The following is a 26517-nucleotide window of genomic DNA, read 5'->3' as shown; positions in this document are numbered from 1 at the left end:
TGAATTTTGGTTGCGGGGAGGAAAAAAAGTGAGTTTTGTTGCATTCCCTCCTTTTTGTTTTCCAGACCCACTTGCAACGTTATTGTTGTGATCCTTCTAACTGTTATAAGAGGGTCTATTTCACTCCTAGTCTTTAGAGAGTGCAAGCTGCAGTCAGACTGATAGACCTATTAAAAGTTAAATACTGAGCTGTTCCTGCTTTATGTGCTAGGAGCAGATGTTAAGGCAGGGAGTAGACAACTGTACACATCTGAAAGATCCAGTACTGAAGCTCTATCTTAGATGACATACTGAGCAACACAGTGAAATTTAGGATGTTCATCAGACTTGAACTTCTTGGAGTATTCTGGATAATGACAGTAATCTATTCTTAAATTTTAAAGTGCTCTGGGCTTTGTTGTCAGATTGCTGTGTGTTGTCTCTTCTGGGTCACAAAACAAAATTTAAGTACTGCTGGTGCATCCGTCAACAGCACAGGGAAGGCAATTTTATTTCATTTCCAAAATCTCAGTGTGTACTTGTACCGCAGTATACATCGGTTTCTGTAGTCATTTTTACCAACAAGATATGTATGTATCTTCAAGACAAAATTGTATGAAAGTGTAGAAAAGGGAGGGAAGTTACAGAAGTCAGATGGTCCGTCTGTCTTTCTCAGGTCAACTTCTGTCAAACCGTTCTCTCCTGTTTCACAAGGCCCTTCCCATAGTGAAGATTTCATAGTCTCACCAGTCAATTTACAGTGCATCACTATTGTGTTGTTAGAGTTTAACCCCATTACTGTGCTTCAGTCTAACCCTGTTTTGATTTATGTGAGCCACTCTGAAAAGAGAGAACAAATTAGTTCTCTTTTCATTTGGCAGCCTTTACAGGATTTGAAGATGTGTCATCTTAGCTTCTTAAACATATCCATTCTGGTCTTTCAGTTTCCTCTTTTAAGTCGTATTTACTAGGTCTGTAAAAATTCTCACTGCTCTTTTTCACATACTGTTTCATTTATTTCTTTCATGCATTTGAAAACAAATATGCATTACTACCAGAGATCTTGTTGAACTTCGAAAGCATGGTGGAAAACTTCCTCTTAGTTTCAGGATGTGCTTCTGTTTCTACATCCCAGTGTGGTTTTCTTCTCCATTTGTAATCTCACAGTAGCTCCTAGATTTCCTCCCCATATCTGTTGTCTAGCCATCTTCCAATGCAGAGTTATGCCTTAGGAGGAAAAAATCTGTAGAAGATCTGATAATTGCTTATACTGACTTGCCTCTTGGTTTGGTTTGTTGTTTTTCTTGATATATGAGCTTGTCCCTTGACATCTTTGTTGTTCAGTGCCTTTCATGGACTTGATAACCAGGAGACTTTTTCTACTTTTCTGGTCTTTGAGAAATTGCAAAGGGCAGGTTAGGTTCTAAAAGAAATCTTAAGAATTTTTCAACCAAAACATCTACTATTTGGTTACCAAACTTAGCCATTTCTGAAACCTCTGGGTTCTGTATTGCCTTCTAACACATTTTCTTTCTTTCTTTCTTTCTTTCTTTCTTTCTTTCTTTCTTTCTTTCTTTCTTTCTTTCTTTCTTTTTTTTTAAGGCTCTGCTTTTATTTCTCGCTGGTTTTAAATGAAGTCATCCACCAGATTGCCATCTTTTTTAATAAGTGCAGAAAAGGCACTTTAACTTTCTCACAGGTGTCTGCTATTAGCTTTCATTTTAGAAAAACACACTTTTCTTGGCCTGTCGTGTTTTATCGAATTTTTTCAGTTGTGCATCATAATACTTTGATATTGTGACTGTAGCAAAAACTTCTTCAGATTCTCCTGTATTTTTAAGCATGGAAGAAAGCTCTTGATAATGACTGGACTCCTATAAGCTAAACACCCTGAGGTGGGCCTAGGGAGATGTTCTGGGAAGAGGCAAGTTTATAATGTTATCCACATCGGTCATAATATTAGAGGTTTCCTGATCCAGTTTGTGCCTTAGTTTTTTTCTTGATGCATACAACTTGAATTGGAAACAGACAATATGCTTTTAAAGATAAAAGTTTCTGAATCATAAAATACTTGATAATATCTGAGAATTACTATGCACACTATTTAATTTTCTTCTAATGTCCCTCAGGAAACTCTTTTGCATCCTTGACACCTGCTTTCCAGTGTAAATGGCTTTTCTCCAGAATCATGTCAGATCTTTTTTGGAGTCACTGCTTGTCTCTCTCAGGTAAGAAGTGAGCCATATTTTAGTCTACTCTAATGTACAATACGTGTGCGATGCTTTGGTTTTTTGAGGAGAGATATCAGTTTTTCTAGTGTATTATGACTTTTTTTCTGTATGTTAGGTGAGTTATCACCCAAGACAGTTTTTCACTGAAAATGAGGGCATGAACTGTGAACGTTCAGTCAGTGATTCATCTTGTATTCAGCTGTATGGTGATTCTAAAGTGCAGAGTGCACTAGACTATAAAGTCTTTGGTCCTATTCTTCTGTTTCTGCATTAATACAATACTCAGTCAACACGTTTTACCTACTTCTGCACTGAAACCTTAACAAGGGTGCCAAATAGTAAAGTAAGTGGAAAGATGGTGGTTCAGTTGCTTGTGTTCATAGCCAGCTTTATAGATCTGTGACTAGTGTGTGTGTGTGTGTGTGCAGATGGACAGGATAAGGCCCTAGGTGCTGATGGAATATATGCATATATGTGCTTTAGACTTTTTAATTAATTCTTCCTGTAAGACTATCACTAACTGAATGGTAGTGGCTTAAATACATGTGACTTTCTTGACAGGGGAGGGGGACATTTCTGTGACATAAATTGTTAGAAATAAATGTTTCATGTGTTTACACAGGCTATTAATTTGGTCTGCTTGTTAAGATTCTGCTTAATGAATTTAAACAGGTTGTCTAAGATACTTGTTTGATGGCTAATTTTTTTTCTCTTGTGAAAAGTGATACATTAGTGTTGAGTTTTATAGGAGTGAAGAATGTTTTTCTCTGTGCAGGTTAAAAATGATTGCTTAATGTCTTTTCTTGTTGCATGTCTCTGTCACCCTTTTTTCTCCTTAACTTTCATTCTAATTTGGTATTTAAAAGTGATTGGTAATACATTAGCCAGACTTGTAAATGGTATGTCATGGATTGTACTAAAATTCTTTAAGCAGAAGGCAGCTGGTTGCATGGAACTAAAAGGCTTATTTACTTCCTTTCAGGTTTCATCTGAAGACCGAAGTACGCTGTGGGCTTTGATTACTTTTTATGGAGGGAATTGCCAGCTGAGCCTCAATAATAAGTGTACTCATTTGATTGTGCCTGAGCCAAAGGGGGTAAGAGTTTATTACATGTACAATTCTTCTTGTTGTAGCTCTCATTTGCTTTTGAATAATCAGAAATTTTTCATCTCTCTGAAGTTAGGATTCTTAAGACTGTTTGTTAGTCTAAAACAGCTCAATTCAACACAATTACACATTGCAGCTATTCAGTTCGTATTTATTTTCTGCATGGCTTTAAGTCTGTTTAATTCAAAAGATGTCCAATTTCATATTGATATTTGTATTTCTGGTTGAATAAAGCATTTTATTCTTTATTCCGTTTGTCTTAACCTAATTTTGATATCTTATAATCATTTATGATTGTGATTTGTAAATCTATAGATTCAGAATCAGTGAAGAAAATGAAGGACAGGATTGTAAAGTGCCCTTCAATGTTATGAGGGAGAAAGGAATAAAGAGAACAGAAGGAGGAACAGGGGTTTTGTTGTTTTTATTTTTCTAAAAGAAAACTCTTAAAGAGAGATGGTAGGATAAACAGTATACAGTATTCCTGCCCAACTGCTCATAAAGTAGTCATACCTCAAATCACTCCCATTGTAGCATCATAGCTTATCTCCAGTTGGAAGGGACCCGTAAGGATCATTGAGTCCAACTCTGTCCTCCTCTCAGGACTACATAAGACTGAACCATGTGGCTAAGAGCATCATACAGATGCTCCTTGAACTCTGACAGGCTTGGGCCTGTGACCACTTCCCTGGGGAGCCTGTTCCAGGAACTGACCACCCTCTCAGTGAGGAACCTTTTCCTAATGTCCGATCTGGACTTCCCCTGATGCAGCTTCATGTCCTGTCACTGGTCATAAAAGGAGAGGAGATCAGCGCCTCCCCTTCAGCTGCCTGCCTGGAGGAAGCTGTAGACTGTGATGAGGTCACCCCTCAGCCTTCTCTTCTCCAAGCTGAACAAACCAAATGACCTTTCACCATCTTGGTCGTTCTCTTCTGGACACGCTCGAATAGTTTGATGTCCTCGGCTAAACTGAGGCTCCCAAAACTGTCCACAGTACTCCAGGTGGAGCTGCACCAGTGCAGCATAGGGTGCGACAATCATCTTCCTTGACTGGTTAGCTGTGCTGTGCTTGACACGCCCCAGGACACGCTTGTTGCTTCTGGCTGCCAGGGTACACTGACTTATATTCAACTTAACATCAACCCAGGTCTCTTTCTGCAGAGCTGCTCTCCAGCCTCTTGTCCCCCAGTTTGTACACATAACCAGGATTACCCCATCCCAGGTGCAGAACCTAGCACGCGCTTTTATTAAATTTCATACAGTTGGTGGTTGCGCAGCTCTATCCAAATCTCTGAAACGCCTCTCTACCCTCAAGATGGTCCACAGCTCTTCCTAAGTTAGTGTCACCATTTGAGTTCCTACTCCCATGTAGGAAGTCAAATGTTGCTGTCTTTATGGAAATGGAGAAACGGAATCAGAAAGATCAGGTAACTGGCTAAAGAGAGCATTAAGCACAACAGAATAGCCTCCTCTACTAAAATGCTGGTAATGCTTTGGTTGTAATAGTTTACTGAATCTTCATGAAGTGTTCAGGTACTCCTCCTGAAGAAGAAATATATTTGTAATTGATTTAGTGTGTTTTTTCAGAGACTGAAAATACTTATAATAACTGAAGCTCACTTAAAAATGATTGCTTGGATGCTTTTAGTTGACATGGTTCATAGAGCAAGTTCTTGGTTTCATTTTTTGTCCTTTAATAACATAAGCATGTTTCCATCACCTTTTTTTTTTTTTTTTTAAATTTGAAATCAGTGGGAGAGGTCACACAGTTTAGTTATTTGAATGTGAGTAACTCCAAAATCAGGTTCTATATACTAGCTCCTTACATAAACCGTGAAACTTTGTCAAGTCTCTGATGTTCTATACAAATTGAGTATATTTTCCTGCCAATTACTCCTCTCATATTTTGGAGTTAATGTAAGCTATCTAGTACTAAGATAGAGAAAAACACGTGGCTAGTAGGGCGACAATAGCCTTATGTATGCAATACAAAGAAAAGTGCCTTAGAATAAAACATGGGCTGGCATTGGAGAAGAGAAGGTGCAGACATGAGAAATGCTTGCTTTTTCTTCCCTGTTTCATTTAAAACTACAAGGACCTTTGTAGGTTTGGGGGTGGTGGTGTTGGTGGTGTTGTTTTTTGGGGTAAGTGCATGATCTTCTGTGGAAGATTCAGAAGGGTGTACCGAACATCCCCCTAGTTGCGTCCTCCATCACAACAGAATGTAATGCTTGGACAAAGAGCTTTGCTACCTAACATGGTGTTTTTAAGAAGCAACGTTATACATTTAAGAAGTGTTGTCTTAAATCATGAGCTTTTCAGAGCAAAGGATGTTGTCTTGAGCTTACCAGTCAAGAAACTGAGAGAAAACACATTAACATTTCATATCTGTAGGATAAAATATCTATCCTGTTTAATTTACATAAGCATTAAATGGGAACAATTTTATAAGATGATTATTTAAAATGCTTTAGTCCTGCTGATCTGACATACTACTACAAGGGAATCTGTAGCAGTTTGTAATGAGAACAGTTTTGACACTAGTAAAAACTTAAATGATTGCTTTGACTAGACACAAGATGATAAAACAAGATTCTTCATTCTTTGTGGTGAGAATTATTAAAACTCATATCTGCAAATAAATGTGGTTTCATCTGTAATCTCTTTATTGTGTATGAATGACAGTTTCATTGTAGGAAATAACTCTAGAGAATCATTAAATTAAATTAATTTCCTCTGAGTGTGCTAGTTGTTAATTTATATTGTTTGACATACAAAGAAAATCCCAGTTCAATCACTTCTAAATATTAGATCCTGAAATTACTTTCAAATCTTCTAAAGAAAGTTTTCTCTTTTTTTTTTTTCCCGTCGTCTTGGTATTTGTGAGGGGTTTCCATGAAAGAGGATGTTTGAATAAATAGAGCACTGATTCTGTGTCTATTTCTGTTTCTTAGGAAAGGAATCAGTGAAGTTTTACTGTTTGTATATATCTTAAAATGATGGAATGATAAGGAAGGAGGGAGGGATAAAGTGTTCTACTTTGACAACTTTGTAACCTCTCATTGAAATGGATTTAGCTAATATCTGGACAGAAGTGTAACTTTGAAGTTGAGGGCAATATTACAGTTTGCGGCTTCTGAGAAGGTATATGGGAAATAGTCGACTGCGTTCTGATTTGTATTCCAGCTGAAATGCTTTTTTTCAGTGATCACCTTGTAAATATGTCTCTTGTGAAATTCTGATTTTTCCCTAAATTCTTTTTCATGGTAGTTATTTTTTTTTTAGTGAAGAAAAAGTAAGTATAAACTGTATTTAGACTCACCTTAATGTCCACCTAAAAAATGAGCTGCATCTTAGTATTGACTGTGATGTTCCCAGCACCTGGAGTTCTGAAAGCTTTTCTGGAACCAAGTTTCATTATTTTTGAATCCTTTGGTGACTGGGTTTGAGAAGAATTTTGGGAGTGTTGGTTTTGCAAGGGAAGACTTAATCTTCTGCAGTTGTGTCTTCTGAGTCCTTTGTATTGTAAATGTGGAGGGATTTATTTTAATCTCTTGGAACTTGTGGTTATTCACAGTAGTGTAGTTTGTTTGTCCTGTCGGTTCTGGGAGAGATCACTTTCTGTTACTGGACACCACTTGTGATCTGCCTCTCCATGCTCTCGCCCTACCCTCAAATAAGTTATTTTGGATTTTTGGTCTTTCAATAAAGTCTTATTTTTTTTCCTAGGAAAAATATGAATGTGCATGTAAACGGGACAGCATTAAAATTGTGACACCAGACTGGGTACTGGATTCTGTAGCTGATAAGACTAAAAAAGAAGAGACTCCTTACCATCCTCGTTTAATTATATACGAGGAGGAAGAGGAAGAGGAGGAGGAAGAAGAAGAAGAAGCAGAAAACGAAGAACAAGATTCTCAAAATGAAGCTAGTACCGATGAAAAATTATCGAGCCCAGCATCTTCTCGAGAAGGATCACCAATTGGTGATCAAGTTTTTTCACCAAAATCTACTACTGCTGATAAGGCAAAAGGGGAACTGATGTTTGATGATTCTTCAGATTCCTCTCCAGAAAAGCAAGAAAGGAATTTGAACTGGACACCAGCTGAAGTCCCACAGGCATCTACAGCAAAGCGTAGGTTGCCTCAAGGGAAAGACTCTGGGTTAATAAATTTATGTGCCAATGTCCCACCAGTGCCAGGTAACATTTTGCCTCCAGATATGAGAGGCAATCTAATGGCTTCAGTACAAGGTGCCCAAAGTTCTGATCGACAGGAAATGATGACTACGTGGAGTCCAGCCATGCGGACATTAAGGAATATTACTAATAGTGCTGATATTCAGCAGATTAATAGACCATCAAATGTAGCACATGTAAGTGTTGGATTTTTAATTTATAAGATATTGGACTTTTTCTTAGGAACTATCATATCCAAGAACTTCAATTTCCTTTTATTGTTCTATAAATGTTACAGAGGATTAGAAGTTCCCTGTATCAGAAGTTGTGGCCAAATTAGTAACCTTCCCATAATAAGTAACTTCATTCCTAGCAGGTTCACGGAAGTAAGAATGCATCCGGAAAAAATGTTTGGAAGAGTAAAGCTGTGTTTTTAATTATAGCATGGTTTAGAGTTTCACTACTGATTTCTTGTTCAGAGAAAAAAAATAATTCATTATTTTAGAATTCTTTGACTAGTTCAGGAAACCTGATTTCATACCCTTCAAGCTTTTGCTTCAGTGCAAGGAATTATTTGTGTTATAAACACATAAAACTGTGAAATTGATTGTTCTCACAATAGGTTCAGTTCTATACTGTGTTGTTCTGCTGGTCATCATTAAGTTGTTACATAGTATAGTCAGGATTATGATGGAGAAGTCCTAATTTACAAGTTCTTATGCCACTCATACAGTTGAAATAATTGCAGCTTTTGTATTTAATTTATTTTTAGAAGAAGATAAAAAGTGAGTGAGCATGCACTGAAATAACTTGCAGCATTTAAATTCTTAGATGTTAATGGGAAGGAAACATGAGAAAAGTAGGTGCTGGTAAATGTTAAACATATCTTTTTCTTTAATAATTTCACTGGTGCATTTATTTGGATGTTCATATGATGGTAAAACTTTCAAAGGTGCCTGAATAATATAGAAGCTTACAGCTAGCACTTAAACAACAAAAAGTCAAGTCACTCAGAAATATTGGTTCTTTGTTGTCTATATGACTTCTGAATATGAAATAGAAATACAGGCTTCATTTTAGAACTGAATCTTAGATTCCTCCTGTTGATGCCTTGAATTGTTTAAGGACTGAGACTTCTGGGTAAGACTGAGCAGAACTGCCAACATCCTGGTCAGTTGACCAGTGCTGGTAAGTTGGCTGATGCTTTCATGTCTGAACACCACATCTTCTACAGCCCAGCCATTGGATTATCAAATATTATTTAGTGGTGTCCCTGTGTATGTATTCTTCTTAAGTAATATTTATAGAGCTACAGAGCAGTTGATGGTATCATTCTTCAGCTAGACTTTGTTCTCCAAAAGTCTGTTAGAGACTTGACTGTGGTGTGCAAGGACTGTTCTCAGGTACTGTATCAGGCTGCTGTGTAGGCTGTTGTGCTAGCTCCATGTGGAGAAAAGCTTTGCATTTTAGAGTTGTGAATCTGCTCTTTCTAGAGGGAGGAATGCCAATTCTACTTTTTTGCTTAAAACTTCCCTCTTGTTAGATTAAATTGCACTTCGTATCCTGCTTGGGTACAAGTCTTGGGTGGATTCCACATCTTGGTGCAAAATCTTGGAAAGTTGGTGTTTACTTGAACCTCAGATTTCTGCTGAATGGCAAGATCTGTAATAATATGGCATTTTGTAGATACAAAGGTACTTTCTGAATATAGCACTAGGATACTTTTGAAAGTTTTATCCCTTTATTTTGAAATATGTGTCCTGAAGCTTCTGTAATTTGGACTTTTGGGACTTTTTTTTGTGGAGAGCAGCATGAAGCTATCTCCTCATACTGAGCCATGGAAACATTCTTTTTGTGTATAGTTATTGAATGTTTATACTGTGGTGCTGTCTAGACATTAGTGATGGGTAATGCATTGATAATTGTGGTTGTAAATGTATGCTATACCAACAGTATCAAAATTGCTTAGATGAAACCTGAGATGTTTTGATTGTAAAAAACACTTGAGCTGCTTCTGATGAAGAGTTGATGGACATCTCATTGAGAGGATACAGTTAATTGGCGTTGTGTTGTAGTGATGTGCTTTGATTACTTACTCTGTCTCACACACACACATCACTGGAGTTTACACCGTATGTGATGAAATAGTGTGGGTGCAGTAAACAAGCTTCGCAGGATTCACCAAAGCTGATTTCACAGTTAAAACACTATGGATGGCAAATCTAGAGTTTCCTATTGCTCCTTCTAATTTTTAATAGGTAGTTTATAGTAAAATTCTTCAGTAAATATGTAGAACTCATCATAATCTTAGGAATTTGCCTAATTTTCCCTTTTCTGATGCTTTAAAAACTTTCTTGCTAACTTGTGTCTGCTTAGTGTGAAATGTTCTTTTCTTTAATGACGAGTTCTGCATCTAAAAATGAAATTGAACTCCAGATTACTTTGGCACTCTGTAGAACCCTAAAATCGATTGTTCTTAGGTACAGGTGGGTAGGGTTTTTCTCCCCAAGAAACTATTAGTGCTCAGCTCATCGATGTTTTTCTTTGTATTTTGGGATTCAGTTTAAAAAAATAGAGCTAAATATTCCTGAATTGGTTCAAAAGAAAGTGAGGTTGTATTAAGTTACCATGTTTCAAACAGCACTATGATTAGTAAAGGCAGTATTAGCAATTAAGTTGAAGAAACTTTGAACTTAATGAGCCAACAGGAATGTAAAATTAGTATTACAGTTGAGTGAGTTGATCAGTGTAATTGTTAATAGTCATAATGCTATTGGAGATATCATCAATAATACAGGGATAGGTTTTAATCTTAAATTTTGCTAAAATGTGCATTGCCTTAGGAGCTGTGTACCTCCACGCTTTTCTATGTGTAAGTCCTGTGTTTTCATTTTGCTATTAACAGTTAAAGACTTTTGTTTAGCTCACAGTATATTTAAGCATAGGGTTCTTTTGAGAATTGTATTTTCCCAGTAGTTTTAAAAATATTTTTAAAACTGAATGACAACAAAAAGATCACAAAACTAATCTTTGTTTTCTAGATATTACAATCACTTTCAGCACCTACAAAAGGTTTAGAACAACAAGTAAATCATAGCCAACAGGCACATCCAAATGCGGTGCTGTTTAGTCAAGTGAAACTAACACCAGAGACACATTTATTACAGCAGTCACATCAAGCACAGCAGCAACAGCACCATCCTCTTTTACACCTTCAACCTCAGCAACTTATGCAGCTACAACAACAGCAGCAGCAGCAACCCCAGATATCCCAGCAGTCTTTCCAACAGCAACAGCCTCATCAGTTTTCACAACAGCAACAGCAAGTTCATCAGCAGCACCAGTTTGCACAACAGCAGCTTCAGTTTCCACAGCAGCAGTTACACGCTCAACAGCAGCTACACCGACCTCAGCAACAGCTCCAGTTCCAACAGCAGCATGCTTTGCAACAGCAACTTCATCAGTTGCAGCAGCAGCAGCTACAACAGCAACAGTTGCAGCAGTTGCAGCAACAGAATCTGCAACAACAACAGCTGCAACATCAGCAGCAGCAAATGCAGCAGCAGCAGCAGTTACAGCAGCAGCACTTACAGCGATTACACCAACAGCATCAGCAACAGCAAATGCAGAATCAGGCAACACAACACTTAACTCAGACATCTCAAACACTACAGCATCAAGTTGCAGCCCAGCAGCCACAACACCACCAGCAGCAACAGCAACTGCAACAGCAGCCGCTTTTTGGACATGATCCAGCAGTGGAGAGTTAGTAATTATTGCCTTCTGATCCTGGAAAAAAAGTGGCTAATGACATGACATAATGTGGGTTAGAATAGAAAAAAATAATGCTATGTTTATGGTATGGGATTGTTAGACTAAGAAATGCCATTCATGGCTCAGGACCTGTATTACTAATTTTTAGGCAAACAGATTTAAATCATAACTAATGATCACTGTAACTAGTGATACAGAAATCTGAAAACCAGGAGAGCACTGACGAGGTTCTCTTTTCAAATATATGCTTTATGCCACTAGCATATAAATTATGAGAATAGTGTTCTCTATGCATAGTATACATTTTTAAATTTTTTTTTTTCTTTGGATGGGGGGAAGGGGAAAGCTTTCAGACAGCATAACAACTGGAAAGACATCTTAAATTTTGGAAATACTAGTAAATTAATGAGGATTCAGTATCAGGTAAAGGTTCCCATGCCCTGCTTTGAATTCTGTCCATGCTAGTGGAACTGAAAGCTCTTTGATTGTTTTGACTGTTTGTAACTGATTTGTATAAAAGAGTAAGTTGTCTTACGTTTTCCTTTCAGTGCCCCTTCCTTCTGCCCCTTTAGCCCTCTTCCTCCAGGAAGAAACCCACCCAGAACAGAAAAACCCCAAACAACCGGGGTTCAACTCTCTCTTTAGATGTGGCTGTCAGCTTTGCAGTTTTGGATCTTGCTTTTCTCGAGAAAGATTTACTTCAGAATTGAATGATGGTTATAACCTGGTGATAGGAAAGATTAGTGTAGCAAATATGTTCTGAGATGAACTCTTCAGACTTGTAAGTATTTAATTTTTTGTTCTTTTATGTGCCAAACTATTCCAGTTCCAGAAGAGTATTTCCTACTGGGCTGTGTCTTTGCAATTGCTGATTACCCAGAACAGATGTCTGACAAACAGCTGTTAGCGACCTGGAAACGGGTAAGATTCTGCTGTATTTTTAAAAAACTGATAGAATAATGTCATAGTAACTAAATTCAAAAAGAAATCATTGGAAGTATTTTAGCAGTGTTCACTTTTCTTTAGGTATCCTTTTGTGTAATGTTTGTGTTACAATCTAAAAACCGTTATTCAACTGCAGCTGACCAGAAAAAGTAATAAAAATGCTTTAGATGTGCAGCCTGGTTGAATTAGGTCTTTAGTCGTAACATTAGCTAAATAAGTTATAGCCTTAAGTATTTCCTGATGATTTATGCTTTTAATCACGCAGTTGTAGTGCAGCAAATGTAATACAGCATTACTATCTGTCTTTAACTTGATTGTATAAAAAGACTTTTTTCATATGATCTTGGCATTTAGTAGCCTGTGAGCTATCCACCTGAGTGAATAAGATGGAGGAATAGAGTGTTTCTATTTTTTGCCAACTTCTATTTTTCAGAAAAATCTGATTGTATCCTTTCCTAAATGAGAGGACTTTGATGTTCTTCAGAAACTTCTGATGGATTTTATAGTTGAATTTTCCCTACAATTTTGCATAATCAAGTAAGCTGTTGACATTTTTAACAGCACTTGTGTTTATTGCTGAGATAGAATTGAATAATTCATGAAAAATTGTTTGATAGTTAGTCTGCAAAAATAAAAAATGTGAGAAGGGTTATTTTTGTTTATATATCTTTATTTGGGTATTTTTAATTGATTCTAAAAAATAGACTTTTTGTAGCTCACTGAAAAGGTGCATATTTAATTTTGTTTTCACATTTTTGTTTTTTTCAGAAATGTTCTTAAGCTAGGTATCAAACCTTTTTTGGGGGGGTAACTCTTCAGTGAAATGGTACTAATGGTGGCAAGTGTCCTAAAGAGTAGGCTTTCATATCAGACTGTTTGTTTCTTAGGGTAATTTAAAAATTGTTACATATATTAGAAGTTCTGGGTTTGTTCTCTTACCAGATCATTCAAGCACATGGTGGGACAGTGGACCCTACCCTTACAAGCAGGTGTACACATCTTCTCTGTGAAAGCCAAGTCAGTAACATGTATGCTCAGGTAAGCAAACTAGTGCCGTGTATTCATGCATGCTTTCGTTTTGTTACTGGAAAGGTCAGGCTTTACGGTATGTACTTCATGCTTAAATTGCAAATATAAAATTAAAGTTTTTCATTATGTGCTTTTTTATGGTTTGTGGTTTATGGTGTAACAAACTTTTATAATGCCTGTAGTGAGTAGATTTATTCCAGAGAACACTAAAAAAGATGCTTTGAGAAGGAGAATCCTGAAAAAAATACAGAAAAACAAATGAAATTGAAGCTTTGTATCGTAGAAAAAAGTTTAAAATAAAGATGTATTTTGGTTTCTAAAAGCAGTTTATGGATGTATTCATAGGCTTTAAGAGAAAGGAAGAGATGTATTACAGCACATTGGCTGAACTCAATCTTGAAGAAGAAGAAAATGGTACCACCTCATCGAGCTCTTCATTTTCCAGTGGCATTTCCACCAGGAGGAAAGCCATGCTCTCAACATGTAAGATGAAAAAGTTTATTTCTAAAGAATGCTTGCTTCATTACATGAGCAGTATTAAGATATATCTAGAAAGTGCTTACTCAAAGCAAAATGCACATTTTGTCTGTCTCGGAAGAAAAGCTTCTATTAATCTTAAGGTTCTGTGTTGATGTGGTGCATAATAGTGGGTGATGGAGTGTTTTGCAAGTCTTACCAAGTTCTGAGTGCTGAGGTGCAAAGATTGCCTGAGTTATACATAGGCATAGTATTCCTATGTCATAGCAAGATGACAGGAATCCAAGCTGTGTAGTTTTTTACTAACAGCACATCTAACAGTATATAACCCAACATTTTGAGGGGATTTTTTGAGGGTTTTTCTGGGTCAATACCTAGCAAATACCACAAAAGAAAGCCTGTGCTGTTAATCAGGGAATAGGAGGTCACACTTCCAGTAGCCTGTGCAATGAGGAGCCTGGGAAAGTTGAATTTTCTGGGGTTCAAAGGTAAACTTGCAGTTGAATTGAATGCATCTTGAAATGCACTGTGCAGTATAAAACAAGATGCCAAAGTATGTCTTGGCATTGTGTTTCTTTGTGCTGGATGCAGACATATACCCTTGCTACTAGCCTGTTCTAAAAGACATAAAAAGAAATACAGGTTTGGGAAAATCAGAATATAACAATATGCATGTGAGCACAGTGGTTAGTAGTAAATGTAATATATAATGTAATAAACGTCATTATCAGCAACAAAATTGCTGATGCCTTTTCCTAAATAAAAGGGGAGAATGGCAAAAATTAAAACTTGGCAAAAATAAGGGTAAGAATGGAAGAAGTGGAATTACAGTTCACCACCTATAATCAGTTGGCACAGGTTATGTGGCTTTGTGGCTGGAGACTTTTAAAAGTAGAGTAGGGCAAGTGGGTTTAAGCATTTTTCTGTTTCCTGAATATAAACAGCAGCAGAAGAAAGGTGAGACGTGGGTAAAAACAAGCTGTGAGTTCTTTCATAGTAAAACTGCAGTCTTTGTAAATGAGAAAAGGCTGACCAGAAGAATGAAAATGGTTCTTCCTGAGTCAGAACTAGTGCTAGAAACCTGAAAATTTTATGTATAAACAAATCACTTCTAAATTGTATTGCTATGTACCCTACAAGCCATGTTTTAATTAAGTGCCTATATGCCGTGGTCATGATACTGTATATTTTCGTGTAATGTAAACAAGTTAGTAACAGAAAAATATTTTCAATAGGAATATTTTGTAAGTACCATCTATGTTCAGTTATTTGTTAACTGTCTCTTTCTGTCTGCAGATAATCTCTGTGACAGGATTTGTTGATAGTGACAGAGATGACCTCAAACTAATGGCCTACCTAGCAGGTGCCAAATACACAGGCTATCTGTGTCGCAGCAATACAGTTCTCATCTGTAAAGAGTAAGTGGTTTATCTCTGCAGTACTCACATTCTCAGTTGCCTATTGCTTTTCTTAATGTGAGGTGCTAGTTACATCTCATTATAAGAATGTCAATTTTAATCAATTTTGCAATTTGATAGCAACAAACTTACTGATGACTTTCTTGAACTAATCTACTGCACACTGTTGCATGATAAATTTTGCCTTCTGTAGACAGGCAAAAGAAAAGTTATTTTTACTTCCACTGTTCTACATTCTTTTATAAAGGATGCCAATACATCATCTACAAGTAAAATACCTGGGGTTTTTTTAAAAAAAAGAACTATTTTAAAACATTGGGGGAGGGAAAATTAAGTTAAATCTGGGTCTAACTCGATTCCATTTGAGGCAGAAATTCTCCCCTAATTGACTTTACTAACATGTAAAGCAAAAGTATTTTTTCAGAGTATATACTTCGTCATGGTTGAAATAGATAATAGGCAAACACAGAAATAAGGGTATTTTAGGTTTATTATTAGAAATTGCTATTTTATCTATTTTACTGAAATACCTTATTTTTTTTCTTCATCTCTGAACAATAAGGCCCAGTGGCTTGAAGTATGAGAAGGCTAAAGAGTGGAGAATACCATGTGTAAATGCACAGTGGCTCTGTGACATTCTGCTAGGAAATTTTGAAGCTTTACGGCAGATACAACACAGTCGATATACAGTATTCAGTCTTCAAGATCCACTTTCTCCTAGTCAACATCTAGTTTTAAACCTTCTTGGTAAGAGTTTTGGTCCCAAAGTTCTGTGTTCTGCAGCACTTATATATGTACCCATTGAATGAATAGAAACATGTGTCTTCTGTTATAAATAACTTTGCAGTGGTTTAATTTTTCTTTTGTTCTTCATTTTCTAGATGCTTGGAGAGTCCCATTAAAGGTATCACCAGAACTTCTAATGGTATGTGGAATTATTACAAATATACAGCTATTTTTATAAGATTACTCTTCAGTGTTTTTGATGTGTGAGCACTGTGTTATGGTGTGAGCAGCATGCCAGAGGGACTTAACACAGACCTGTACTGAAGCTCCTGACTGTACTTCCTGCTAGCGTTCTCTCTGCTCTGAGAAACCATGTTTTGTAGAACTAAGAACTTGCACGTGATACACAAAATCAAGTTACTTTTGAGACATCTTGGGCTAGTGTTTCAGTCTTCAATTTTTACATCAGACCTTTAGAAAGGGCTTAGTATTTTTTTGAGTCAGTACATGAAATCAGGCCACATAAGGGTTTTAAGGCAGAGCACCAAAAATCCATAAGAATTTTGTTAAATATTGACTAAATTTTTAATAGAATAGATAATGTAAATTAAGGGTGGAACTACTTTATATTATCTCTTTGAAATATCCTAACAACTAAAACCATGGGCATATATACCATATATTTTATAATTTAAAAATATATCTTGCTTTAAAAAGTGTAGTTGATAACCCTGGAAATAACAACAGTGTAGATGAACAACAGTAAGGACATGAAGAAGGTACCTTAAAAATACAAAACATTTAGTTCTTACCATGTAGTGTATTCTGTGAAACATGCAAACATGAGACAGGTGTAAGAGCTGAGGTGGAAACTGCAACTTATTTTCTGAACTGTTTCCTTGTTTTGAATATGTAGAAAATTTTTCAGTTTTTGTATTACAAATTCTCTTCCCATTTCACATTTACACTTGATAACTATTTTCACAGTGTCTGTCCTGATGAAAGTAAGTCCCAATTTGACCTAGTGAGCTTTCAGTTCATTTGTACAACAGATGACTTGTCAGATAACATTTTATATTGCACGAAAACATTTTGCCATACCACTTTTGTTCTGGTTCACTTCTTATCTCAGTCATTTTATATCCTCTTCAGAAAAGAGGAGCTTAGTAAGTGTAATAGCTTAATTTGAACTAATACTTTAAATAGGGTTTGGCGCAGTGTTTGTTGTTTAGAAGTAGCCACTACTATAGCCCTGGTCATAAGTATGAAACCTTCTTACAGACCCCTGTGGAATTGTTTTGTGGGCCCGTAGTAAACTAATTTTAGGAAATTAAGTACCTTCAAAAATTTGTGTGGCAAAATGAAAAATCCTTGAAGATACTCACTATGCACTATTAATATTTAAAATAGCTTTTAACTGTTTCAGTTTTGAGTTTGTTACCATCACCCTTTGTGTTCACACTGCAGTTGAGTTCATCTTAGAATTGGGAATATGCCACTTTTGTGTGACTCAAACCAGGTGACGGCCCATGTTTTGTCTTATGTAGCAAATGAAGAGAACTTAGAGGTCAGAAAGCCTAATTTAGTACCTCCCTTTCTGTATTTACTATATGGGACCCTTCTTGCCCATGTGAAGTGAGGGTCTTGTAACTTAACGTTGAAAGGGACTTCTGAAGGTAATCTGTCCAGCTCCCCTCAGGATGCCCACGTATGAAGAATATGATTTGGTAATAGAAAATGCCAGGCATGTGGAAGTGTCAGACAAGGTACTTCACTGCCTTCACAGTAGGCATTTCTGTTTGTCTTTGGATTTAAAGTATGGTGTCCTCTTTTGAGGACAGCTGTCTATCAGATGGTGTTGATGCCATCTACATTTTGCATTTTCATAGTTGAAATGTCTGTCAGAAAGTGAGTGCCTGCGCTTTTCTTTCAGCTGCTCTTACCAGTGATTGCCTAGCATAAAAATGCATGTCCCTGAGAATAGGGAACAAACCCCTGTGGCCTGTTCCTCCCAAAGGACCATCCTCACAGCGAGGCTGAAATAATGCTCCCTGTCGTTCTGGTCATGTGCCTCTAGTATTCCTCATTAAATTTCAGGTGTAGATTTGAAGGTTAAAAATTAATAGATGTCACATGCCTCCTGCAAGTGAGAGCTGTGGTTTCAAGTTACTTAGGCCAGGGAGAGCCTAAAAGCTACATTTCTCTACCCCTGGGGAAATGCTGTGGTGGCCGATCTGGTTCTGGGGAGGCAGGAATGTCTATCCAGTGAGTACCATAGCATCCTATGGAGCATCTGTTTAGGTAGTTAGGGAACTTAAGTGTTTAAAACACAGCTGTCAGTATTTTCTGTTGATATTTAAACACCTGGAATAATATTATAGCCTTCAAGTATTTAACAAATGGATGGGTTTTCCAGTCTCTCATTTAATTTTGGGGGATTTCCATTGATGATTATCAACTTTATTTAAAGAAAAAAGTCCCACAGTATTTTATTTGGTGTACACTTAAATAGTTACAGAACTTTGTGGAGAAGCTGTGGTTAATGCTCAGCTTTGCTCACATCAGTTGTGTAAGCAGTAGGTGCACCAGTATGCATTCAGTAGTGTGTCTTTCTCATTTGTGTTTTACTTTTCTTTGATATAGTCTCAAAAGATCAGTGTATAGTTTTCCTATTTCAGAATAAAGTTTGTTTCCCTGGTCAAATCAGATATAAACATGTAGATGATCTAATTTCAGGGTGTGAGGTTGCCTTTGAAACCAAAGCAAAATGAATCCAGTCTTCAGCCATCTTCCAAAAGAGCAAGGTAAGAATAGTGAGCAATCAGTGTCATAATCCTTAATTTACTTTTCCACAGAAGTGTCAGCTGGACATCAGTCTGGTTCCATCCTTTGCCCTGCTAATTGAAATAACTATCAACGTTTTTTGCATATTGCCAGCTACTCAACTGGCAGGAGTAAAGTAGTGACTAAAGAGTGAAGTAGTAAGAGGACTGGGAGAAAACAGGAGAAAATGTCCTGTTCTCAGCCTAGTAATTTTTTCTTCAAAATAAGAGTGATTGTGCCTAGTTCTCATTCATCCGGGTAATTCAACTGGTAAAAGTTGCAAGAGTCTGCTTGTCTAGTTTTAAAACAAAACAAAACAAAGTAAACTTCAGGCCAAAGCTTCTCATTCTGCTGTATTTCATATATTTTGTAGGATTGAAGACCTACCACCACCTACTAAAAAACTCACCCCAGAATTGACGCCAATGGTACTCTTCACAGGATTTGAACCTATGCAAGTTCAACAGTACATTAAGGTGACTTTCATGCTTATCTCTTATGAACTACATTGAAACATCTGTTAACTTTTTTCTTCATGTTGAATTTTTCCTATCTAAGACTTGATTATCGTATTTCTAATGGATAAAACCCCATACTTAATAATTTTTACATAATTTTTGTGAAATTAGTTTTATTTGGTAACTGTTCTGCTTCAGATAATTGCGCTTTTGTGGTACTTGTTTTTTTCTTTCTCTATGATTGTTTTGAAAGGCAAGAAGGCCCTTCTACATTTGTTTTTAAATGAGAAAACTTCATGACCAATTTTAGGTGAGAAAAGTGGTGATGGTTGTACTGGGTAAGACCCAGGATTTTTCTAGTTTAGTTGCTGTTTGTAATGCCAAAAGAAAAAAGGGATAGTTGCTCAGTATTGTCAAAAATACATGTGGAACTGGTGTATTTAAAGAATACATGTTTTTCATTCAAAGAAAAGACTGGCAAATCGAGTTTACTGCAGTGTACCTTCCATAGAAAAGAGGAAAATTACTAATCTGCTTACTTAAATTTTGTGTCCTATAGTTATTTCCTTGCTTAAAAAAACCCAACCCAAAAAACTGCAGAAGCAGAATGTAGCTTTCAGTCCTGGCAGATGAGATTTGTGTCTGGAAGTACCTGGATTTTCAATGGCTTTAAATTCTGTCCTTTAATCATCTTTAGTAAAGGAATGATTGTAACACAGAAATCTCCTATATTTACTGTTTCATTAGGATCTTGAATTTATTTGATGGTGATGATTCTTCATTTTTCCTCCAGTTTTTAGAGGACTACTCCATTCTGATTTGTGTTTTGTACAACTTTCAGAAACTCTATATCCTTGGAGGTGAAGTAGCAGAATCTGCCCAGAAATGTACCCATCTAATTGCCAGTAAAGTGACCCGAACTGTCAAGTTCCTGACAGCAATTTCTGTAGTCAAGCACATAGTCACTCCAGAGTGGTTAGAAGAGTGTTTCAAATGCCAGAAGTTTGTTGGTAAGTTTAACTAGTATCACCTTCTATAATAAACTTAAGGTTCATTGATTCAAGTATGGGAAGATAGCATGCAAGTTGAAATACACTTTGTTGTTCTGACTTCTGACTTTAGTGTCTCTTGCCAGTTTTCTAAAGAGTTCAGTTTTGAAAGCAGAGATTTTAAGTCTACAGCAAATTGTACTAGCATAGTTCTTAAGTGGTGTTATGTTTAAGCAATTACACTAGCAGCTAGTTTGTATTTCACTTGAGGTAGAAGGTTATGTTGGAATTGTTAAATAAAGCTGTCACAAGAATAATCACTTTTTTTTTTTTAATTGAGTGCTCTTTCAACAGAGCATTTTGTTTAATTTAGTTTTCATTTGATTTAATACAGTTTCTTTCCATTAAATGGAAATAATAAATTAAAAAATACTTTAAAGGTTTGCTTTAGAGTGTTTAAATAGTTGGATGTTGTTAAGCACTGTATTTGTTTCTCATATAAACATTTGCAGATTTTTACCTATGGTTACATTACTTTTTAGGCCCCAAATACTTTTGGTTTCAGTAATTTTTCTAAAATAGAAGCTGTAAGGAACTAAGCCACTGTTGGAAATACACACAAAAATCATTTGAGTAATTGAAGTTAAGTAGTCTAGTACCTTAACAGTGTTGGAAGAAACTAACTTTGTGTTTACACTGTTTTTCTGTTGACAGAAAAACAACATAGATAGTTTTGATCTTTTGACAAGGATGTTGGATCTGAAGAAAATGTTCTTAAAGGCTGATTATTTGTTTTGTGATTGTTTTATTCTTTGTATATAATTTGCTTGCAAGGAGCAAATGTATAATACACCTGCCTAACCATCACAAAGACTTCAATCTATGGATAATGAACCAATAAACGAGCAAACATTTTTATAGATCTAGAGAAGGCAACTTGCTTGAGCATCAGTGAACTGGGGAATCAGTACATTTGGAAACTATTAGAAAATAAAGAAGGCCTGGGAATTTAGAAGGATGACTGTTTTGAAATACTTAATCTACTGACATTTAGTGGATTTGTAGATAATGGGCTGCCTTCACTTTTGTACCTAGTACAATGATGGCAAATATGGCAGTTATTTAGAAAAATTGTCCTAATGGCTTTCTTTTTCTCGTGGAAAAGTATTAACACCATCTTCTGCAGGTTATCAGAACTATCCTTGGAAAGACCAATTTGTTCTCCATCTTTTTTTTTTTTTCTTTAAATTTGTGTTTTTTGAATAAATCTGATTTAGAAATGTGTTTGACATAGTTTTGTGTGGAAAGATGAAGTTAAGACTGAAATTCCATCCCTGATTTAAAAAAAAAAAAAAAAAGCCCCTGCTGAAGTAACAGGACAAGGGAAACAGATGGAAAGTTTGCTCTGTTAAGGCTGCATGAGAACTTGAAGGCAGTTTTGGGCCTCTTGTAGGTTGTCACAGTGGTTTGTGCTTAAACTTAATCATTCTGTTCCTTTGTAGAGAATCAATAAGTAAAAGTTTGCAAGTTCCTCCAGTAACTCAGAAAAAGGGACTTCATAGGATGGTGGTTGTTGCTAGATACACAAGTGTGAAATACAGTTTTATTCTCCAAGTAATCGCGGGTCATCCTTGTAAGATGCCTAATAAAAGGTAGTATTATACTCATGTTAAAATTAGTAAGTGTTTACCATTTAGAGTCCCCCTCTTGCCAACATTTTCTAATCAATTTAGATTCTGGGTTACGTGAATGTTTTTGTCTTTGTGCATTACATCATCAGTCTGTCTTTTTCAGATGAGCAGAACTTTGTGCTCAGAGATGCTGAAGCTGAGGTGCTATTCTGCTTCAGTTTAGAAGAGTCTCTGAAGAGAGCACAAGTAGCTCCACTGTTCAAGGTATGCGGTTTAAAAGGACATTTAAATACTCAGAGCTTTTCAACCTAAATTTTTCAGCACTTGGACCACAGCTTTTGTAGCCAAGGGCAATAAAACAGACTAGCGTATAACATGAAGCATTTGTTTTAAATTTTATTTTTTACTTTATGCCCATTTCCTGCCTAAGCATTGTTGGGATGGATCTAAGCTCTCTGAGTGACTGGATCCTGTAGATGTGAACAAAACATACTTAACAGTATTTGTTCCCTTACAAAATTTAGAACATTGCTCCTTTATTTGTAAAATGCAGCTTACAGAAGGGACTTTGGTTGGTTGTTTTTTAACACCAACCTGGTAGTCAAAGCACTTGTCCATAGAAATAAGGGCCTGGGAGTAAGTTTTCACTTCAGCCAAAGGGAGTTATGCTCTGATTCTCCTTGAAAACTGCACTTACCACCAGGCTGTTTGTGAGGAGGGTGCAAGATAGTTTTCACGCCTCCAGTTAAAATGTCACACTGCAAAGAGGTATATGAAGATCCAAGTTGCTAGAGGTTTTACAGTGTAACTGAACTTGAGTTTTTTTTCTTGAGTCAAACCATCTAAAAAGGGTATTTTTACAGCTTGTAATGAATAAGATTCTATATCTTCTATTAAGTCTACATACTACATTTCACTCACTTTTGCATTCTAAAGATAGCAAGGTTATTTGTTTATTCCTAGCTGATAAACAGAGATTATCTACTTTGTGATCTGATCACTTGTATTGCTCTCAGAAAAGTAGTGGGGTAATTTTTGTCAGAAAGTAATATATTGGCTATTAATTAAGAGATTAAAGTTCTTTTGCAATACTTGAGACGTCCCTGTGCTTGAAGAAGCAAGGAGCATTGATGTTCTTATATGTATTACCAAGCTGCAGTTACTTTTTTTTGTTGTTTGGTTGTTTGTTTTTAAAACCATAGTTTAACCTAGTGGTCATTTGAAGGTTTCCTAGTTGTTATTTTCCAGGTGTTGAAATAAGCACACCTAGGCTGTTCAAACTTAGCAAAATTGTGGGTTTGTCCCTACAGGGAGAACATCAGTGGTAATTAAGGACAACTCATCATCTGACGAATTTGTTGCCATAAGCTGTGATATCTAACACCAGCTTACAAAGCCTGCCTGTGATTGTCTAAGAGAAGAGTCACATGATAGTAAAACTTAAGGCATTGCAGAAATCAGTTAACAAACTTCTTACTCTTATTCTTTCTTTCCTCTTTTTAGGGAAAATATTTTTACATTACACCTGGAATTTGTCCCAGTCTTTCCACCATGAAAGCTATTGTGGAATGTGCAGGAGGAAAAGTATTATCTAAACAACCTTCTTTTCGAAAACTCATGGAGCATAAGCAGAATAAAGTGTGTACAGTGTTGCTTTCTAAAAATTACTGGTAATCTCTTACTGTGTTATTCTGAGTTTACAATGTATTTCTTCTGTGTAGAGTTTGCCGGAGATAATCTTGATTTCCTGTGAAAATGACCTTCATTTATGTCGAGAATATTTCGCAAGAGGCATAGGTATGTATAAATGATCAATGTAATTGGAACAGTATAGCTGTTTTTTTTTCTTTTTTAAAAAAATTATTTTACAAGAAAATAAATCTTTTGAAGCTTTCAGGTAATAGTAGAGGAATACATGGTCTGTCCTGCAAATCATGGAGAAATCTGAGGCAGCTGTTTGCTATTTCTAATAGAGGTATTTTAGGCCACCGTAAATCTCTGGAAGGGTAGGCTTGAACTTGGGGCTTCAGTCCTGGATGAGGCAAGATTATTGTCTCAGTATTCATCAAGTTAGTTAAATATCTGGGATTTTGCACTTCAGCGATTTTCACCTCAGTGTAGAACTCCCAAGACATGCTGTATTTATTATCAAAAACATGCATGGGGAAGTCTGGTATTTGCGGTGTGAAATGTGTGATGGGTAACAGGAGGGGCTTCTCCCCTACACCTTTGTGTGAAGAACAGAAAGGTACAGAATGGCCCCTCCTGATGCACATGCAGATTGAGGAAGAATGCCTTTGTAGGATGTGAACTGTAGGTATGTTTTTGGTATTTCCAGATGTCCACAATGCTGAGTTCGTCCTGACTGGAGTACTTACTCAAACACTGGATTATGAATCATATCCTTTTTGTGTAAAGGCTGTCTACTGCTTAGGGAAGTGTGGTTTACTAAAAGTTTTTCTTAATTAGGAAGTAATTATTTATAATTTTTTAGGATGTGTAATGTTTACTTGATAGGAGGGTAGTTTAAAACCCAGAAACCTAGCTTAAATTCAAAGTGGAATTACTTTTTGGTAGGAAATACTTCAGTGGTGGTGGGAGGTAGGGTTGTGAGAAAGTAATAGTAGTAGAATATTAAACAATATTTAAACAAACACTGAGAAAAGTATTTGTCACGAGTTAATTGCAGCTGAGGAAAAGAGCTTTTTACTGAAGATTATAAACCATGTTTGATAAACACAGTGGAGGGGCCCAGTAAGGGTTCTGTGTCTTTATACATGTTTTTATATAAGTTCTATTTTGCAGTCATTTCTTAAAATTGTTCTTTCTTAACAAACATACATATAAATTTACTTGATGGATAGTGAAATGCCTTACTGCTTCGGAATCCTTGGAGCATTAAATCTAGCTGTTCAGCCATTGTATAAAGCAACTAAAACTTCCTGTGGATGCTGTTTTCCAGCTGTTTTCCTAGGGATGATGAGCAGTTTAAAGCAGGAAAGCAAAAATAAACTGCATCTTTTTTAGGATGTGTAATTTTATTATGCTGAAACATAATTTACTATGTTTTGTATTATACTACCATTTTAAGAGCCCACTTTAGGTATCCTGATTAGCCCGTTTTTATGCATTTTAACGTAAATTATGGTATTTCAGCCAAAATTGTAATTTGGATGTACAAATAAAAGGGCTTGCTATCTATTAAATTATGGATGTTGAAGATGAAAATGTTTTGTACTTTATTTTTATTTCTTATACTCTATTTTCTTTTATATTGATATTTTGCCCACATTTTAAATAAATGTACTTTTAAATGTTTTACTCTATATTTTAGTGGTGGTTCATTTTTTTTAATACTGTGCAACAATGGCACTCTGGTAAGAGTAAATTACTCAAATCTTTTCCAAGCAATGTAAAATTATTTTAAGCTTAGTTTACCAGGTATGTTTTAATATATGAAATCCCAGTGCTTTAAAGGGAAATTGTTGTAAATGTCTATATGTTTTTACTGAAACAAAGAAGCATCTTGAAGGAAGGAGAAGCTATAGCCCTGCATACTAAACTGTTGTGATAACGTTTGTTTGTATAGTGAGTTTTACTAAATAAATACTAAAAACAGTCTTCTGAATCTATATTCAGTCGTATTTCCTAATACTCACAAAGTTCTCATCATCTGACTTTCCTGTTTTTATCAGTTTAGATTCTAGTAAATGAAAAAATCATTCTAAAAGCATTTATTCTTTGATCAGCAAGCCATTCAACTGGTGGGACAGTGCAGATACTCCCTTCTCTGTACAGCATCAAGTATATTATAGCACCTTGTGAACCATTCATAGACAATTCAAAGTACAAGTTAGAAAATTACTTCAAACAATAGCTTGTCACACTCCTTTTTTGAAGCATTTTGTGTTTTTATGTGAAACAATTTTACAGAGAAGCTTTTACAAATACAGTATCATTAAACTGGGGTAAGCTGCTATTTTTAACTTAAGCAAACCTTTCTACAGAGAAATTTCAAGTCTTTCTTTTGTGCCGGGGCTTAAAATGTAAATCCACCTGATACCTGACCACTGTTTCTGTTGCCTTTCTTCCCATGCCTCAGTTCAACAAAGTGCTTAAGCAAATGACAAATTCAGGCTGTAAGTGGTAGTAAATTTGAAGATGAGTGAAGTCCTGTGGAGGTCAGTACTGTGCCTGTTGCCTGTTGCTGACTGTGGGTTCCTCAGCTGTCCCGATCTACTCCTGTATTTGCTGTTTCTGTTGTCAGCAGTTAGGGGCGACATGATGATAACAAGAACGGTAAAATTTCTGTCAGCATGACGTTTGGTAAGGTGACAAAATATAGTAAATGAGAGTATTCTCCTTTGGCTCAAGATGGTTTTAGGTGAATTGGAGATTAAAGAGCTATAGTACAGGGTGGGAGACAGGTACTTTTTCCCAAATGACGTTTACCTGTAACAACAGTTATGTACTTTCTCTTAGCGTCATGTTCAGCTTTCATAATACAGTTTCCTCTTTGTTATGAGATAGATTAAGAAAAGGTCTTTAACGTGGAGACCTAAGGTTGGAAGTTGATGACATGATCTTACGCTTTAACTTTTAAAAGTAGTGAAAAAAGGAGAGACTGCAGTGGGAGTTAATTGCTGGCTGATGAGTTATGCAAATTACTTAAATTATTCAGACATGTAGGCCTGGCAAGTCTGCTCTCCTTTTACTGTCTGGAGGGAGAGAGTATCTGTAAAACCTGGCTTA

At 36.2% G+C, this 26517-nt stretch overlaps 1 protein-coding gene across 1 annotated transcript in view; it reads left to right on the top strand.

Annotated features, from left to right (window-relative positions):
• PAXIP1 (PAX interacting protein 1) overlaps window positions 1-25091 on the top strand; it is a 35318-nt gene extending 10227 nt beyond the window's left edge. Inside the window, exons 4-21 of the mRNA XM_074899914.1 lie at window positions 2144-2207; window positions 3193-3306; window positions 7048-7692; window positions 10537-11260; window positions 12096-12190; window positions 13157-13252; window positions 13589-13726; window positions 15017-15138; window positions 15701-15885; window positions 16020-16063; window positions 18601-18668; window positions 19061-19163; window positions 19987-20155; window positions 21929-22029; window positions 23269-23403; window positions 23487-23562; window positions 24104-24168; window positions 24611-25091. Coding sequence (XP_074756015.1) covers window positions 2144-2207; window positions 3193-3306; window positions 7048-7692; window positions 10537-11260; window positions 12096-12190; window positions 13157-13252; window positions 13589-13726; window positions 15017-15138; window positions 15701-15885; window positions 16020-16063; window positions 18601-18668; window positions 19061-19163; window positions 19987-20155; window positions 21929-22029; window positions 23269-23403; window positions 23487-23562; window positions 24104-24168; window positions 24611-24622 — 2956 coding nt within the window. The 3' untranslated portion in view covers window positions 24623-25091. The remainder of the gene's footprint in view (window positions 1-2143; window positions 2208-3192; window positions 3307-7047; window positions 7693-10536; window positions 11261-12095; window positions 12191-13156; window positions 13253-13588; window positions 13727-15016; window positions 15139-15700; window positions 15886-16019; window positions 16064-18600; window positions 18669-19060; window positions 19164-19986; window positions 20156-21928; window positions 22030-23268; window positions 23404-23486; window positions 23563-24103; window positions 24169-24610) is intronic.
• The last annotated feature ends 1426 nt before the right edge of the window (window positions 25092-26517 follow it).

Source organism: Athene noctua, chromosome 2 (assembly GCF_965140245.1).
Source record: "Athene noctua chromosome 2, bAthNoc1.hap1.1, whole genome shotgun sequence".
Lineage (NCBI taxonomy): Eukaryota > Metazoa > Chordata > Aves > Strigiformes > Strigidae > Athene > Athene noctua.
This window is presented reverse-complemented; position numbering and strand designations above follow the sequence as displayed.